This window comes from Dipodomys spectabilis, unplaced genomic scaffold (genome assembly GCF_019054845.1).
Source record: "Dipodomys spectabilis isolate Male_0828 unplaced genomic scaffold, ASM1905484v1 ptg000003l, whole genome shotgun sequence".
NCBI lineage: Eukaryota > Metazoa > Chordata > Mammalia > Rodentia > Heteromyidae > Dipodomys > Dipodomys spectabilis.
The window spans coordinates 11,443,380-11,461,106 of record NW_024870680.1 but is presented as its reverse complement, the minus strand read 5'-3'; the positions used below and the strand labels follow the sequence as shown (position 1 = coordinate 11,461,106).

General features: G+C 48.4%; 1 protein-coding gene across 1 annotated transcript; it reads right to left on the bottom strand.

Annotated features, from left to right (window-relative positions):
- Positions 1-950: 950 nt before the first annotated feature.
- Kctd21 (potassium channel tetramerization domain containing 21) lies at positions 951-13,480 on the bottom strand. The gene is made up of 2 exons (XM_042688217.1): positions 13,417-13,480; positions 951-3,849 (listed from the first exon to the last, which is right to left on the bottom strand). Exon 2 carries the CDS (start codon positions 3,817-3,819, stop codon positions 3,037-3,039), a length of 783 nt encoding a protein of 260 aa, XP_042544151.1. The 5' UTR covers positions 3,820-3,849; positions 13,417-13,480; the 3' UTR covers positions 951-3,036.
- Positions 13,481-17,727: the final 4,247 nt, after the last annotated feature.

Below are 17,727 nucleotides of genomic sequence, written 5' to 3'. Positions count from 1 at the left end.
CAAAGACAGACCACAGATCATAGAGTGGTGCTTGAGGTGGCATTTGAACTGGCCTTCACACACAGAAGGGCCTTGTTAGGCTGGGCCCCATAGTGGTCATACCTAGGTGCCTAGAAGTTCCCTGGGGCATCCTTTCTGGTCATTCCTTTGCATGGTTGGGACTACACCCAGGGCAGAAACAGTCAATTAGCTGATGCAAGCCTAGAGTTGCCCCCTGGGCTGGGATAGAGTCCTTGTAATGTGGATGAGAAGCACAGGGAGGGAGGGGTTTTACAGTGATACAACCCTGCCCCCAGTACCCCACTTTGGCTCCCTTCTCCACTGGGAAGGCACCCCTGCCTCTCTTACAGTTTTGCTAAGCTGAACCAACCTAAGTCACATGTGGACCAGATGGGATTGGGTTGGACGTACTCCTGTCCTAATCCATTCCTCATGCCATATCCAAGTGAGAGTGCACACCTACCCTCGATTGTTTTTCCTGCCTGGCTGCCAAGTCTCTTGTGCTTTCTGTATAACTGTGTTCCTAGCTTATCCTGTCAGTATCTAACCTACCCTCAAGGGTCCAGCTCCACCATCCAGACAGCCCTTTTGAGAACTGTGTTCTTTTAGCATTTTCCAGACTGCCTCATTCTCTGGGCCACATAAGAAGTGCCCTGTTAAGGGCTTGTTAGCTGTACTCTCTTGGGGCTCTTAAAATGTACAGTAGTGCCCCATAACTAACTCCTGAAAGACCTTGTGATCTGTGTGCTAGGGCTGGTTGGGATTTCCAATAACGTTCTTAAGGCTCATAATCCAGGAAGGTGTGAGTTGTTACCCAATGAGGAAAACAACCAGAGAAGCTCAGTAACTTGGCCAAAGTTACATAGCAAGTGAGGGAGCCAGGATTTAAATCTGAGTCTCTCTGATTCAAGACTAGGGTTTCTTCCCCATGGAAAACAGATACACAATACTAATCATTTGTCTTTATTCTCACATACATTATTTCATTTGATCCTCACAACATCCCTGTGAGGTAGGTAGGGTTATGTATTACTGTTATGCCCATTTCACAGATGCAGAATCAGAGGCGGCTCAGTGAGGTGCATAGTCACACAACATGTTAGTGGCTTTACAGGTTCCATACTTTCTCTAAAGTCAAGTTGCCTGAATTAGGAAGCACCAAAAATATGGAGAAAGCAGTTTTATGGAGAGAAAACAGGGCAGTAGTGATTTACTAGACTTCTTTGAATTATTTTGCTGTAGTTACAATTTCAACTGTTTAAATCTGGCCTACTTTGAGGGGTTTTCTGAGTACCTCTGGCATGGTGGCCCAGGAGAGCTGTTAGAGATTCATGGGTTCAGCTGTTCAAGGGACAAGCTTTGTTGTCTAAAGGACCTGGCTTTGCCTATGGCCCACTATTCAAGCTTCCTGTGCACAAAGTGTAAGTATGCAAAGCCCTCTGCTTGGTCCACCTCATATGGATGTCTGTGTCAAGCCCCTCCCCTATGTGGACTTCAAAAGCCACTTTCACTACAGGGATGAATCATGATGTGTGGTTTGTGGGCCTGCAAGGCTCATCATCCACAGGGAAGTGGTAGCTTGGGGTTTCTTACTCTTCATGAATCCCAAGGACTATATGGAAAGTTGCCTCTTTCAGAGAAGTGTTGTGGGCCAGACACTTACTCTAAAGGCAGTGTGAAGGTTTCGACCACTCCTGGGTTCTTTGCAAGACCTCATCTCCTTCCTCTGGATGGCCCTGGCAGTGATATTTCAGCTCCCAAATGAAAATGGTGAGGAGGGTGGAGGAAGTGGGGGGTCACAAGCAAGGTAGAGCAATAACGAAGGGGGACTGATTTGCAAGGTATGGAAGTGGCCAACTTTGGTTCCAAATATCCCAAGGGCAATTCAAATTCTGAGTAATAGTATTTTCGAGTAAGTGTCTGGCTTCTTGCTTCTTGAGGTGACTGGAAAGTTACACAAATAGGTGAGAAGGAAGGGCTGGAACCGAGATCTAGCACATGGAAATGGCAGGACTGATTTTGGTTCAATATAGGAAAGTTTTCTAACAGCCAGAACCATCCAACTGTGGCAGGAGCTGCCTTAGGGATAGTAAGCTTTCTGACACCAGGAATATGTATGCAGGCCTATGTGATGCTCATCCTCAAATGTGCTGGCATGTCCTGGAGACAGGGGAGAACTAAACAACTACTACATTATTTTCCAACCCTGAGAATCATAATGTTTGTTTAAACTGACATGTTTCCATGACACTTCCAATTTTGGGGAAAAGGATTACAGAAGTGAAGCAGTAGGCTGGATCATGAAGTGCCTTTCATTATATTGGCTTCAGGGGCTTTCACAACTTTGCAAGGACAGTGGTTCCTTTCTGAAGCCAGAAATCACTAGATTCAGCCTCAAGCAGGACATCCTCACTGTCTGAACCTTGCCCAGTTACTCACTCCTTTAGGCCATACTCAACTTTCTCCCTGAGTGGGGGCCACAAAAGAGCTCTTTGAACACACTACATTCCAGGCCAGCCAAACATGGTCACCCTGGGAAAATGAGTCTAAGATCACGGCACATCCTAAAGAAGGAAGAGCAGGCATGATTGGATCTGCTGAGCCCTCTACATCCTGAGAATCCCAAAGGAACCTCTTATTCTCACTTCACACTGTCTTCTCCCAGAGGCTCTTTGTACAGATGGGTAGATGAGGCACTGGCTAATGGTACAGAGATGAGTCCATGACAAAATGGCTTCTCCTTTGTCCTGGCCACCTGTGGACTCCTCTTGTACACATCTGCTGACTCTTGTCATAATAAACTGCCCATTTCCAGCTCAAAATGGCAAGGAAAAGATGGTTCTGTTCAAAGGACAAGTGGACTCCAAAAGGTGGATTTCATTATGAGGGAATCAAGTCCTGCTACGCAATGAATGCACATTAGTATAGTCCCCTGCCTCATACCACTGAAGAGACACTCTCCAAGGCCTTGGCTGATGTGGAGCTTCTTGGGAAACCCACCCCTATGTGGCTCCTTGGTTTTTTTTTTTTTCTATTTTATCTGTACCGTATTAATCGAATAATTTTGTTGTTCATAAAATCTAGAGCATGGGGGTGAGAAGAATCTATGCAGAAACCATCGCTCAGAGCAATTTTCAACACCTCCTCTACGAAGACTTGGAAACTGTTGATCTGTTTATTGGCGGGTACTACCCAGAGCCTCTTGAGATTCTGCTTGGTGTACTCCTCCTCAGGCAGGCCCTCTACATTGGCCACCCAGTCCAGAGTCAGGTGGTTAGGGTCCTGCAAGTGGCTGGTGATGGACGAAAGGTTGCCATTGGAACAGTAGAAGAGCTTGGAGCCCAGGAGTTTGAGGAAGAGGCAGGATGTGCTGAAGATGTTGGCATTGAAGACCTCCATGCTGGAGGATGACAGGCTATAGATCTGAGGTGCCTCCCGCACAGTGAAGTGTACCGTCTGCACACGCTGCTTCAGTGTGATATTAAGCATGGCATTCTTCTCGGCCTTGGAGAGCTCCACCTCCTTCTCCTGCAAGGCCTCAATCAAGGGCTGTACCTGGTAGAAGTCGGCCTCCCTCCGGAGTAGGCCCATCTCCTGGAAATCCTCAGGCAGGTCCAGGTGGGAGGTCCGTAGGAAGTTGAGGATGTAGCGGAACACTTTGCCATCGCGGTCAATGAAGCAGTTGCCTTGGCTGTCCCTCTTGGTGGGCATCTTCCCACTGAACATGGCGCCGAGCATGGAGTCGGGGAAGCTGGTTAGGGTTGCCAGTGAAGTTGTGTACAACTTCCCCCCAACATTCAGTGTAATGGGGTCAGACATGGCAGGAGACTGAGATACTGGAATATACTACTGGAAAGGGAAAAAATGAGAAATGATTATTGTCTAACTAGATTTGGGTATCCATATTTCTTAACTCCTCTTGGTATACAACAACTACAATTAACTACTCCTTAGAGTTGAAATGACTTAATATTTGATGAGTGGCTGTTAGAATCACAAGGGAATTAACACACATATATTAACACACACACACACACACACACACACACACACAAGCTTGGGTCCTGCTTCCTGGAGATTAATTTTTACTGGTCTGCAACATGGATTCAGCAATAGTTTTGAATAGCTTCCTTGGTGACTAAATGTTTAGTGAGCTAGCCATTGCTGGTCTGAAGGAAAAGAGGAATATGTGTGTAGACTGCAGGCTACATAAGCATATGCTCACCTAACAGTCCTCTCATCTCTTGACACAGACAGTACTACCATCCATCACTATTGTATGAATGAGGAAGACCCAGCCAGAACCCATTCCCCCATTTCAGGGAGGTGAAGGACCCACAGGACTCAGACTCAGACTCCTTTCTATGAAAGATATATAAATACCCACTAGCTAAAGATTGGTATGCTCAAGGAACAAATTATTTTGAGATTTAAGACTCCAGACCTAGTTACTATATCAGTGCTGCCCTATTAGTTGAATTCTTTTTTTCCAAGTTTTTTATTTTTGTCAGTCATGGGGCCTGAACTCTGGGCCTGGGCACTGTCTCTCAGCTCTTCAGCTCAAGGCTAGCACTCTACTACTTGAGCCACAGTGCCACTTCCAGATTTTTCTGCCTATGTGGTGCTGAGGAATCAACCCAGGCCCTCATGCATGCAGGGTAAGCACTCTACCACTGAGCCACCTTCCCAGCCCTTTCCAAGGGTTTTATGAATGGCTGTGACCATGCCATTTCTTTCTACCTACCAGACTTACATTGGGCACTCAGCCCTCTGGCATGATTTTCTTTTCATGTTCCCATGCTCCTGGACCAAACTGCCATGTGAAGAAGATGCTCTTGGCTCTTGGTAGTCTAACCTTTCCCACCAAGATCCAGTTCCCAGCCTTCTCTGTAACTGACTGTAGGATCACTGCTAATGTGTGAGTCTGTGCATAGCCCTCTTCCTGAGGGTGCCCTTTCTTCCCCTTTGATCTAACAGCCTCTAGCATCTAGAACTGCTGAGTGTCCTTCTACCTCATGTCGGATTTTAACTTCTCTTTAAAGTTCTAGAAAGCATGGGATGCTCCCTCTCATACTCTTCCAGCTTCTAACATGACCCTTCCTCAGAGCCAGCTTCTGGAATGAATGCATCAGTCTCCCCAACACTGAGGGTAGGGCACCAAGAGGAATTGGCCCCTGTACTGCCCTTCAGAAAAGTCCAGGCTGCATGTAGAAAGACTTTGCTAAGCACATTTATGGTCTACATGGACAAAAAGGCCTATGGAGGCCCTCCCAAAGTTGCAAGTACTTCTCACAAGGTGTCTGCCTTCTGAGGAGGCTGACTGTCACGAGACTCACTTTCTAGAGTAGGGAAGTTGGGCTGCATGTGGGAGATGCTCAGCTGCCTTGCCTGAGGAGACAGTTCTCTTTTGATTCTTCCCCAGTCTAATGGGGCAATTTGATATTGCAGAAAAGGATTAACCATCTGGAGTGTCTGAAGAGAAGCCCATGATGAAATTACAAATGTGTTGGCAAAAACTTCGAGCAGATGGGCTGTGAGACAGTGGGGAGGTTCAACAGAAAGGGGTGGATGGCCGCCATGGAAGGGGAGGAGTCTGCCTTTTGGAAGCAGCATCTGGGGAGGATACTAGGGGATTAGGGCCAAGGCAGGCAGATGCTTAGATGCAGCTAAGCATATATTCATCCCAAAATCTGCTTTAATCTCCCTATTTTCTTTTTCCCAGGACCCTAGTCTCTTCCACCTCTTTTTTTTTTTCTATGTAATAATTTGCACAATTTTTAAGGCCTCTGTCATTGAAAAAAAAGGCCAAATTAGTCCTCCTCTTCAAAATACTAGGTTTCATACGCAGGCTCTGTGAAAGCTCCATGGAAGGAGCTGGCTTAGGGATCAAAGGCTACCTTTCCAGACCACGGGCTCTCACCTCCTGTAGGCATTAGTACAGAAGTACTCAGGACACTGGGGATCAGGGCAGTCAGTAGCCCCAAGCACTCCTGAGGGTCTTTGGTCAGTGCCCCGATCTCTATGTCTTTGCTTGTAAAAGCAATAGACTACCTGCTTTTCTCCTCCCACTATGGTGTGACTCCAGCCATCTGGCAGAGGATGGCTAAAAGGCAGGCCTCTTGTTCCCTCTCCAAGTTGTGTTCTGTGGGGTTTACTCCATACCTACTAACTCACAGTCTTTCAAGGCCCTGCAAGGTCTTCACTGGGCTATCATTACAAGTCCACAGGCTCTACTGCAACAGGTCCAATGATAGGACATGAAAGAGCAGAAACTGGGAAGGGACTTAGGGGAGGAGCTTGGTGCACAAAGCACCTTCAGTCTGGTGGTATTGAATTAACATCATTGGAGCTACTGCCTATCATGTGCACCCAGTTGTGCCCTTGTCAACTCCAATTGGATCTTCCACATGAATCAGTCTAGCAGAATTCCCCTGTCTTTAGCCCTGCTGTGAATATTTCTTAGCCATCAACTGCCCAAGACCTGGGAGGCAGCCCAGATTCTTCTGTATCTTCTGTTTCTAGAACTACTGCAGGAACTCAGGTCTCATCCCTGCTCCCTCCATATTCTATATCCTCTCTCTATGCTGGTCTTCAGATCGAGCATGTACAGCACTACTTGCCCCAAGCACCATATTCCTTCACATTCATTCTAGGTTCTGGTTCTGTACAACCTCACAGAGTTACCTGTCCTATCCTTGCATCACCCTTGTCTACTTTCTCTTCTTCCAGTTAAGGCCTAATAGAGGAGCCTCACTCTGTGAGGCTGTCCCAAATCTCCTTTACATTAACAGTTCTCCTAAGACCTTGCACAAATAAATATTGTAACTCATTAATAAGTCATTAAATCAATACAGTCAGTAGGTGATAACCAGTCATATACAGTGCTTTTCTCTTTTTTTTTTTTATTTTTTGGCCGGTCATGGGGCCTGAACTCTGGGCCTGGGCACTGTCCCTCAGCTCTTCAGCTCAAGGCTAGTGCTCTAGCACTCGAGTCATAGCGCCATTTCTGGCTTTTTCTGCTTATGTGGTGCTGAGGAATCGAACCCAGGGCCTCATGCATGCAAGGCAAGCGCTCTACCACTGAGCCACCTTCCCAGCCCTATAGTGCTTTTCTCAACTGGTCTTTTTCTTACCTACTTTTGATCTTTATCATTAGTAGAGCAGGCTGAGCTTGTAACCCAAAGTAGGGCAGCTGTAGTTGTAGTTGTAGCTGTAGCAGAGGCTAAGGTGAAAATGTTATCTGTGATTGAAAAATCTTTTTTTTTTGCCAGTCTTGGGGCTTGAACTTAGGGCTTACTTGACACCTGTTGAGCAATACTTGATAGCAGTTTATTTTAGTTTTGTGCTGGGAACTGAACCTAGGACCGCGTGCATGCTAAGCATGCATTCTGTCACTGAGCTACAGCTCCAACCTGGTTACATTAACTTACTTACTTTTTCAGTGCTGGAGATGAAACCAAGGGTCTTAAACATGCTAGGCACACGTTTTCCAAAGAGCTCCCTTCCCAGTTGTGTCCCCTACGTTATCTCCCAGAGTATGCCACCCCTCTTCCCTGTTTAGCATATTTCTTTTTTCAAGCTGATTATTATTTTTTGTTTTGTTTTTTTTTTTTCTGCCAGTCATTGGGCTTGAACTCAGGGTCTGGGCACTATCCATGAGCTTCTTTTGCTCAAGGCTAGTACTCTACCACTTGAGCCACACTGCCACTTCCAGCTTTTTGTGTTTATGTGGTACTGGGGAATTGAACTTGTGGCTTCATGCATGCTAGGCAAGCACTCTACCACTAAACCACATTCCCAGCCCTCAAGTTGATTGTTTGGAGAAACTGTAGATACATAAGCAGCTCTTTTTATAAAGGAAATTTTGACATAAAGAACACTTTCATTAGCAAACCTATTTGTACCAAGAAGTTATTTTGAGACAATCTTTATCACTAGAGAGACTTTTAGCTGTACAAGGCATATATTTATATATTACCTCCCTTCAGTCTTTTCCAAATTCCCTGATACCAACTCCCACCTAACACCTCCCTGCCCCTCTTTCTGTAGTTCAGAAGTCTGGGTAAAATCTGATTCCCATATAGTATGTGTATACATGATTAAAATAGGTTTGCTCCTGTTAATGTGTTTTACATCAACTTAATTTGTAGCAAAGAATCTAGTACAAGAAAGCTTTATTTTCCTTCCCAACTACTATTGTCTCCATTTTGCAGATGAGGAAACTGAGGCTCAGAAAGGACAGGAGCTGGCTCAAGGTGACATACCTAGTTTGGGCAAGATCTAGGATCTGAATCTAGGACAGTTTACACTTCTGCTCATTTTCACACTACAGGAACCTGTTGTGAAAGTGAGTAGAGATACACACAGCCCTTATTCTCTCTAAGGCCAGACTGAAGTCACCCACTGCAAGCCTGGGACTCTGCCCACCTGCATCTGGGGCCAAGCCACCAGGATCCCCTCCCCAACCCCCGCTCCCTGCCAACTGACACAGGGCATGTTCACAGGATGGTCTAAACCTTTACTTCATAGCAGCCTGTAAGGTCTAAAGATAAATCAGCAAACCACAAAAAGGCAGGTTTTAAAAAGCCAGATTCAAAAAGGCAGAGGGGAATGTAAACTGAACCAGGAAACAGAAGTTCAAAGAAACCCAGTGTGGGTGAATAAATACTTTTCCTTAAAGAGGAGGCTTTCCAAGAGGTAAATCTAGTTTTAATCTGCCTGTCTACTTGAGAACCAGGAAAACGAACAGTCCATTTACCTTCCCAAGAAAGCCAAGGGTGTGGTGTCAGACCAGGTAACAATACACAGTTTCTCTAAGCATGAGGCAGGGTGGGGGGTGGGGGGAGGGCATAGTGGAGGGGGAGGAACCTGGGTTTGGAGTTGTGGCTGCAATCACAGGGTATCCAGCCTGCTACAGTAGGAAGGTGCAGTTCTACTCTAAGGCTAAAAATCACCCTGTTTGCAACCTCTAATTATGACATAGAAACTAGCATTTTTGAGGTCCTATAAGGAGGAGAGTCAAGACACAATCTTGAGATTCCTACGTTAAAACTTTGTCAAGGTGGGGATCAATGGCTCACTCCTGTAATACTAGCTACTCAGGAGGCGGAGATCTTAGGATCATGGTTTGAAATTAACCCAGGCAGAAAAGTCCCTGAGGCTCTTATCTCTAATTAACCAGAAACAAAGCCAGAAGTGGAGGTATGCTCAAGTGGTAGAATACCAGCCTTGAGCTGAAAAAGCTAAGCAAGGGCATGAGACCTTGAGTTCAAACCCTACACCTGGCACAAGACAACAAAAACAAAAACTGATACCCTCAATTTGTCCCCAGAGACTTGGTGAGGAAAATAGCTAATGTACTGAGTACTTTCTTTGTAGCAAATTTGGCTAGGTATAAGTCTTAACACCGCTTCAAAGAAAGTACCACCTCTATTTTCAAAGGAGAGAGAAGCTGACTCAGGCTAGAAGTTAGGCAACTACTTCTATTCGGTCTCCCTTTTGTGTACTATCAGTGATACCAGCTGTTATAAAAACAATGAATCTACTAAGTAATGTTAATTCATCCCCCAGTCTACTTTCTGGATTTGCTCACTCATGGTGTCTAGAGATGATGCTATAAGTATATCTGGCCTGGAGCTTCCTGCAGAAATGACAACTGGTGATCTTCATTAGGAAAAAGATACAGATGCTGGCCTAAAGGTGGAATTTAGGCTAATTTTGAGTACCACAAAGAATGATGAGAATGGATTTCAGCACATTGTATTAAAAATAAAAAGCATGGTCCATATAAGTATAGAAGGAATGGTAAATCAGAAATTCCCCTTTTGTAACTCTCCACATTAAGGCAAAGACTATCAATGGCTATGTCGTGTAAGGAACACACACTTCCTACAGTCTAGAGATCACTTCACAGATGCTTTGATTATGAGGACATCCTTCAATGGACATCAACTTGTCACAATCTTACCAATAGTCAAACTTGACAGTCCTAAGTCCATGCAACCAAGGACACGTTATAAAAACAAACAAAAACAATAACAAAGCTCTTCACTGGTGGCTCAGGTCTATAATCCTAGCTACTCAGGAGGCTGAGATCTGGCAATCATGGTTTGAAGCCAGTCCTGGCAGGAAAGTCTGTGAGACTTATTTTCAATTAACCACCAAAAAGCTGGCAGTGGAGCTGTGACTCAAGTGGTAGAGTGGTAGCCTTTAGCAAAAAAAAAAAAAAAAAAAAGAAAGAAAGAAAAGAAAAGAAAGAAAAAAGCTTAAGGGACAGTGCCAAGATCCTGAGTTCAAACCCCAGAACTGGCATACCCACCCACTCACCCACCTGTACCCACCCCCAAACCCCCACACAAAGAATCTAAATTTAACTAATGATGAACAAATTAAACACAAGTAATTGAATAGGGTTTAGATTAAAGGGTTACCCAAGGAGGTATAATCAAATGCAATGTGTCAATGGTTATTCTCCCTAGGCAAGTGCTCTAACATGAGCTAAGTCACCTCCTTTTAGTTTTTCAAATAGGGTCCAGGTCTTGTGTTTTCTTTCCCCCAGCTAACCTTGGGCCTGGAGCTTTCTGCCTCTGCTTGCTGAGTAGCTGGGATTATAGGTGTATATCACCACACCCATCCAATATGTGTATCTTGATGGCTCTGGTTAAAACCAATATGAATATCAAAGTTTTTCTTTGTTCTTTTTTGTTTTGGCAATTGGAAAATGTTAATTTTAGGTGCTTAATAGGCAATACTAACTTCTTACATTTTTATTTTTATACATAATGTATTTGTGGCTATATAGGAGATGAATATATACTTTCAATTTAGGAGCTCCTGGGCACTGGTGGCTCACGCTGGTAATTCTAGCTACTCAGGAGGCTGAGATCTGAGTATCACCTTTCAAAGCAGCCCAGGCAATAATGTCCTTCAGACTCTTATCTCCAGTAAACACCAAAAAAGCTGAAAGTGGAGCTGTGGCTCAAGTGGTAGAGGGCTAGCCTCGAGCAAAAGATGCTCAAGGACAGTGCCCAGGCCTTGAGTTCAAGATCTAGGACTGGCAAAAAACCAAACCAAATCAACTTAGAAGCCAATATCAAGATGTCTTTCCTGGGCAAGCCTGAAACAGCAATCTTCCCAGTCTCAGCTCTCAAGCAGCTAGGATTATAGGCGTGAGTCACCCAGCCCACTTTCTCTGCAGAGCACTTTATCCACACTCCTTACTACAACTTAGATAAATGAGTGCCTGACTCTTTTGGGGTTAGGAATATCCACTCTAACCCCACAAAAGGGTCAGTTGAAACGAAGGAGGAAGAAATCTCTTCCCCTGTTTACTCAGATCCATTCTCACTCATCCTAGACTAATGTCATCTACCAATAGGAAGCTTTAGCATTCTCTCTGCCATGCTTAAAGCTTTTCATTTTGAAATCTTCTCATGAATTTTCAATTGGCAATCTAAGGCTTAGGGCAAGGCCCAGGTGATCAGTTGGAAAGACATACAAGGAGGGCTGCCACGGTGCAGGTGAATGGACAAAGCATACTCAGCCTGAGTAACGTGTGCTCCCATATACTAGAGATCCTACCTTTCCACCCCACGCCCACCTTTCAGTGAGCCCACAGGATAAGGACTCTGGCTCACAGCCCCAAGTGCAATGTAGACAAATGACCTTCACTTTCACCTCTTCACTATGTAGGTTCTCACTATACAGCGCAGACTGGCTTCAAACTCCCCATCCTCCTGTCTCTACCTCTGGAGTGCTGGGGTTACAGGTGTGTCCCATGATGCCTGGCTCCCAGTAGCTGTGTGTGTGTGTGTGTGTGTGTGTGTGCGCGCGCGCGCACGCGAGCGCGCGTGTACATGCACACACTTGCATGCACCAGTACCAGGCAGCTCTCAATAGCTGTTTCTTTGTGTGCATGTGTGCATCAGTACCAGGGGTTAAACCCAGGTCCTCAGGCACTTACTTGGCTTTGTCAGTGAAGGCTAGTGCTTTACTACTTGAGCCACACTTTCAGTCCACTTTCTAGCTTTTTGGTGATTAATTGGAGGTAAGAGACAGATTTTTTTCTACCTAGAAAGGCTTTGAACCTCGATCCTCCTATCTCAGCTTCTTGAGGAACAGAATTACAGGTGTGAGCATCCAGAGCTTGACTAGAGCAGCTGTATCTTTAGTTTTATCTGGTCCAGGCCTTATGTCTAGGAAGCCCACAGGCTGTGCATCATCTCAACTAACCTGGTAGGGGTATGTCTTTTCCATACAGTTGACAAAAGGTACTCTGGAGTGAGGACCTGCCACCCCACACAGAAGCCAGGTCTGAGGTAAGGCTCGAGGAGGTCTGAGAGGTAAGGGGGTTGTGGGCTGTGGGTGTGAGTGCGGGGGCTATTAGGGGGGAAGGGGAAGGGGATTGGAGGAGCAAAGCCACCTGACCAGGCAAGATTTTCCTGCTAGCACAGCAAAGTATTCTAGCTGGTGCAGACTCCCAACAGCCATCATCACCCAATCTCCACTGGCATCCTCCTGGCCTTCTTAGCTCTTTCTGCTTCACTTTGTGGTTTTCCTCCGCCCAACCACTTCATCTGAAGCATTCTGTTCCTATGGCCTTTCTTTTCCTCCCAGCTATGATAAATTCGCACACAAAGGGTTTTCAAATCAGTGTCCTCAATTCAGTCTTGCAATGCCATAGGAGGGCTGACATTCACAGGAGCGGAGTCCCACTGCACTAACCTGGGAAGGGACAGGGTATCAGACTAAAACCTTTGCCTTCCTGGAGCTCAGGGAGAAGCAGGGGTTTCGAAGCAAGGAGTGCCGAGGGCTGAGGGCAAGTTACTTCCCTTCTGCCCTGTGTTCCTCACCTGTGGACAGCGACACCCTTACAGTGTGGAGTTGTATGAGATTTCGTGTGTGACGCACTGAGATCTAGGGATGGGCTGTTGATGGCTAGTGTCAAGACAAGGAAGGGGTTGTGCGCATCCACAGGCCCCTTGCTCACATCTCTACGGCAGCGCTGAGCTCCCCACCCCCCGCCCCGCTCCGTTCTGGGGGGGGGGGGTCCCTTCAATCTTTGGATCTCGGTGCGTACTCCTCCAAGCACCATTATTCAATCCAGCCCAGGGGTGCGCAGCACGCGCTCCTCAGCTCTGACCTCGGATCCGCCACGAATCCTCCGTTCTCACCTTCAGACCCCTCCCGCCCGAGGCTCCGCCCACAGTACCGACCCCCCCCCCCGGCCCCGCCCGCCGGCCTGCCCCCCAGCAGCGCCCCCTCCCCCGCAGCCACGAGCCAGGCCGCCCCATTTCACAGATGACAACGCGGAGGCTGGGGCGGATGACCTCTCCTGGCAGGACGGGTGCCCAGTGGGCCCGCGTCTCCTCACCGCTAGGTCCCAAGTCCCCCTGCTCCGGCCCGCGCCGCACCCACCTCCTGCCCCGGCTCGGCAGCCTCTCCCCTCCGCGGGCGGCCAGCGCAGCTTCGCGAGGGGGCGGTGGGCCGGAGCCCAGACTCGGGGCGGGGCGGCGTGGGGCCGCGCGCGCTGCATTCTGGGTCTGGTAGTCCTCTCCGGGATCCGTGCGGCCCCGAATCACCCCCCGCATAAACTCCACCTCCCAGGAAGCATTGCGAGAACCGTCCAGCTCCGGCCCCCGCCCGTCCTGCGCGCAGGCCAGCTGGTCTTAAAGGGGACGCGGCCCGAGTAGCGGCTCGCCGGTGACCCCCACTCCGGCTCCGCCCCGTTTCCCGCACCTCGCCCCTCCCCCTCGCTTCGTCCCGCAGCTCCTCGGCTGCACCACAGTCGGGCTGCCTGGGTCCGTGCAGGGTTGTGCAAAGCGAGCTAGGTAAATTGGACTTTGCAGTGGGAGCAGCATCCCTGCCGTCTGGGACTGGAGGAGGGCGACCCCTCCCTAGTGGGAGCGGAGGACCCGCCCTGACCTAACCCAGCCCAGCTTGGTCCACACTGGCCTGAGTACCCCGCCCAGAAGCCAGGTCTGAGGTAAGGCCCACTGAGGTCTGAGAGGTAAAGGGGCTGGGGGTTGTGTGTTTGAGTTGGGGAGCTGTCTGCATCTTGACATCTTGAGTGCCCCATACTTGCCCATAGGGCTCTGAGAGCCCGAGGCTGGGAGTCCGGAGGTCTGGAGGTGCTTGCTGGGCCTTGCTGTGTGACCTTGGGCGAGTAGCTACCCCTCTCTGGGCCTCAGCCTCCTTCATCATCAACTGTATGTATCTGGTTGGTACAGCTCTTTCCCCTCTCAGGGTTGACAGCATCCTCTTCTAGTACCAAGAAGCTTCTAGTCTTTAGTGCGGGCATCAGCTCGCTGGGCTGGGCACCATTGCACTGGTGGGAGGGAGGGGGCCACCATTGTTCGGAGTAGGCCTCTGCTATTCCAGCATCTTGGACCTGAGCACTTCACCTATCAAGGCTTTTAGATTGCAGACCTGACTTGTCAACTTGGTCCCTTCCCTTCCAGAAACCCAGGAGGGGAAGGGGGAATCTCCCATCTAGAGGTTCTTGAGGGGTGACCTGCAGGGTGGGGGTGTGTGCTGTGCCCCTGAGGATGGAACAGCCACTCCCCTGTTCTCACTTTCAAAAGCCAGTGTCGTGGTGCAGGCGAGTGCCTCTCAGAGTAGGAGGAAAGTACCTTCCCAGGGCTGTCCTGGCTCGAAATTCAGCTAAAATTAAAAAAAAAAAATAGCGATGCAGTTGCCAAGACCCCAGGAGCCAGAGATGGAGGGAGGGAACTTCCTGGTGGGAGGGACAGCTAGCCACCCTTCAAGCAGCTCTGGCATCCAAAGGAGTCCGAGAAGGGAGGCTGAGTATGAGGATCCAAGAGGGAGCAAATGAGCTCCTTTGCTCTATGTGCTGAGCAGGGACCGGGAACTACTGCCCATTACTAGTGAGTGAGTGAGACCTTGGGAGACCCTCTCTCCTACTGATGAGACTCAGAGAGCTTCTGACCTGTGGGTTAAACAGGAACAAGGTTTTTGTTTTGCTGTTCCAGGATGGGTGAGGCTTTTTTTTCAATGCTGTTTAGTGACCTCTGTGTGTGATGCTTAGATTGTCAGAGTTGTGACTGTCAAGACCAGGCCTGGGCAGTGAAGGGGTAGGGTTCAGCTGCTTCTAGAAGGGACTTTTCTGGCTGCATCCTTGATTTTATGTTATCACTGGGCACACCTTCATGACATCTCTGTGTCTGGCCACTGTCCTGCCTTGTGCACAGAGTTGGGGATTGGACCCACACTGGACTCTTGGGGTGATGGAGACAAGCCAGAATCCCCCATGAAGGAGCAAGGATTTGTCAGCACACAGCAGAGAGACCAAGGGTCATTGGAGAGGGGCAGCTGATAGGATCTGGGCCTTCCGGGGGAGGGATCATGAGTCTTCCATGTGGCCTGGGCTGTGAGGGTGTTGCTGGGATTCCACTGGCTATCTTGCCAGTGGAGCTAGGGTTTAAGTTTAGGGTTGGGGTGGGCATTGCTGCTGTGCTGGCTGGGAAAGGGCAAAGGAAGAGCAGGAAGTGATTTTTCCCTTTGGAGTTGGGATGCTCAGAGGCGTGGAGGAGCACTTCTATCATGGGTTTGCCCACTGTGGTGGGTGGTACTGGTTTCTTCTGGGACGTGCACTGCTATTGGAAGATGGATGATGGGAGGGCAGGCTGAGGTTGGGTAGGAGACTACTGCCCTAGTCCAGGCCAGAAGTAAGAAGAGCTAATTCTTTGTAGAAACAGCTAGATCCTCAGTATGTTTTATCTCTTTCCCCTGGCTGTTTCTTTTCTCAATGCCACATGGCCCAAGAATAAACCCACCACTACCCTGCTCCTACCCTTTTTATACCTTTTCCCAATCCTGAGAGTGGCAGGCCCAGCATGGCCCCACTCTCTAGGGAGAAGGCTGAGGAGTCAGGCAGGAGCTCCCCAGGTCACCTGGGGATTCTGAGGCAGACAGCTTGGGTCCCCTGCTCTGGACACGGGCTCTTCTGGGGCAGGAGGGCTGCTGTCCGCAGCTGTGCTTGGCACAGGAAGCTCTGTCTTGGGTCAGAGCCAGTGTAGACTGGCTGTCTCCACATCCGGGGCCTTAGTGAAGTGACCTAGCCTCCTGTGAGGAGTGCTAGTGGCCACCGGCTTCTCCTCCCGGACGGAGAGATTGCAGGTTCTAATCCTGCTGTCACCTACCCTCTTGTCACTGCTTCTCAGCTTCCCTCCCCTTGCCTCCCTGCCCCAGCTTGTGATGGGGTTAGGTGAGGTTGAAGCCTTTAAAACCCTTTTTCATGAATGCATCCAAGAGATGATTGAGTGGGTTTGTTGGTGACCATGGTGACCGCTGACTTGACTGCTGGCGTAGGAGTGGGGGCAGGAAGCAGGGCCCTGTGGTATGACCAGGCCACAGACCCAGCAGGGCTGGCCTTGGGCACGGGAGCCTTCCCAGAACACTGCTGCTGCCGGGGTTCCCAGCCGCTTGGTCACAGCCCATGGCAGGTGGTGAGTGTTTTAGGCAGGATGATAGGAAATCGTCAGTGTTTGATCACATGGTTTCAAGCCACATCAACTTTCATGTCATTTATCTGCATATTTCAGATGAGAAATGAGGACCATGGATATGCCTTATGTCAGGTCCATTTCTACTCTGTTTTTTTCTTCTTCTTCTAGAACCTTTCCTGGCCCTAGAACTCTAATTTCACCCCTGTTCTGTAATGTTCCACAAAAGATATCAGGCCCTCTCTGACTATGTGTCTCCTTAGTGGCCTGAGGACTAGGCTTTCTTGACACCCTGGGTTGAAAGCATGTCACACTAATTAGTCTATAGGACTGGGAGAGCGTCCTCCCAGGATAGAGTGAGGTTGGCCCGAGCTACTTGCCTGTTAAAGACACTGTCAACCATCAATAGAGGGGAGATCACACAGCTGACTGGCAAGAAAAGAAGAAAAACTTGACCTTTGAGCACTAGTGCCTGTGGCTCACACCTGTAATCTTACCTACTTTGGAGACTGAGATCTGAGGATGGTGGTTTGAAGCCAGCTTGGGCAGGAAAGTCCATGAGACTCTTATCTTCAATTAGCCACTAAAAAGCTGGAAGTGGAACTATGGCTCAAGTGGTAGAATGCTAGCCTTGAGCAAAAAAGCTCAGGGGCAGCGCCCAGGCCTTGAATACAAGTTCCGGGACCAGCACAAGAGAAAAAAAAGGCACTGCTTTAGCAAGAGAGGACAGAGCTGAAGGAGGCAAGTTAGTTCTCTTTTCTTTTAGTACTGGGGATTGAACCCAGAGCTGAGAATGCTGGGAAAATGCTCTATTCAGCTACACCACCAACCTGGTGACCAGTCCATTCTCCCCCCTCTCCCCCCTTTCTTTGGCAGTTCTGGGATTTGCACTCAGAGCAAGCACTCTCCCACTTGAGCCATGCCTCCAGCCCTGTGATTCTGTTGTTGTTTGAACTTAGCTATGTTTCCAGTCTTGATTTTTGCAGGTTATTTAATGTCAGGTAAGATTCCTACCCAATATGCCTGGATGTGATCCAGTCTTATTAGGCTTACTTAGCTGTTGCAATGTGTCCTACTCCTTGAAGAGAAGGGATCTTGTGGACTTTTTTTCATGGCCTTGAACCATGATCCCAACAATCTTAGCCTTCCAAGTAGTTATGCCTACAGGTATGAGCCACTGGCACCCACGAAACATAGTTTTGTTTTTGCTGGTACCAGGCCTTGGAATCAAGGCCTTGTGCTCTTGCATGGCTTTTCTGTTCAA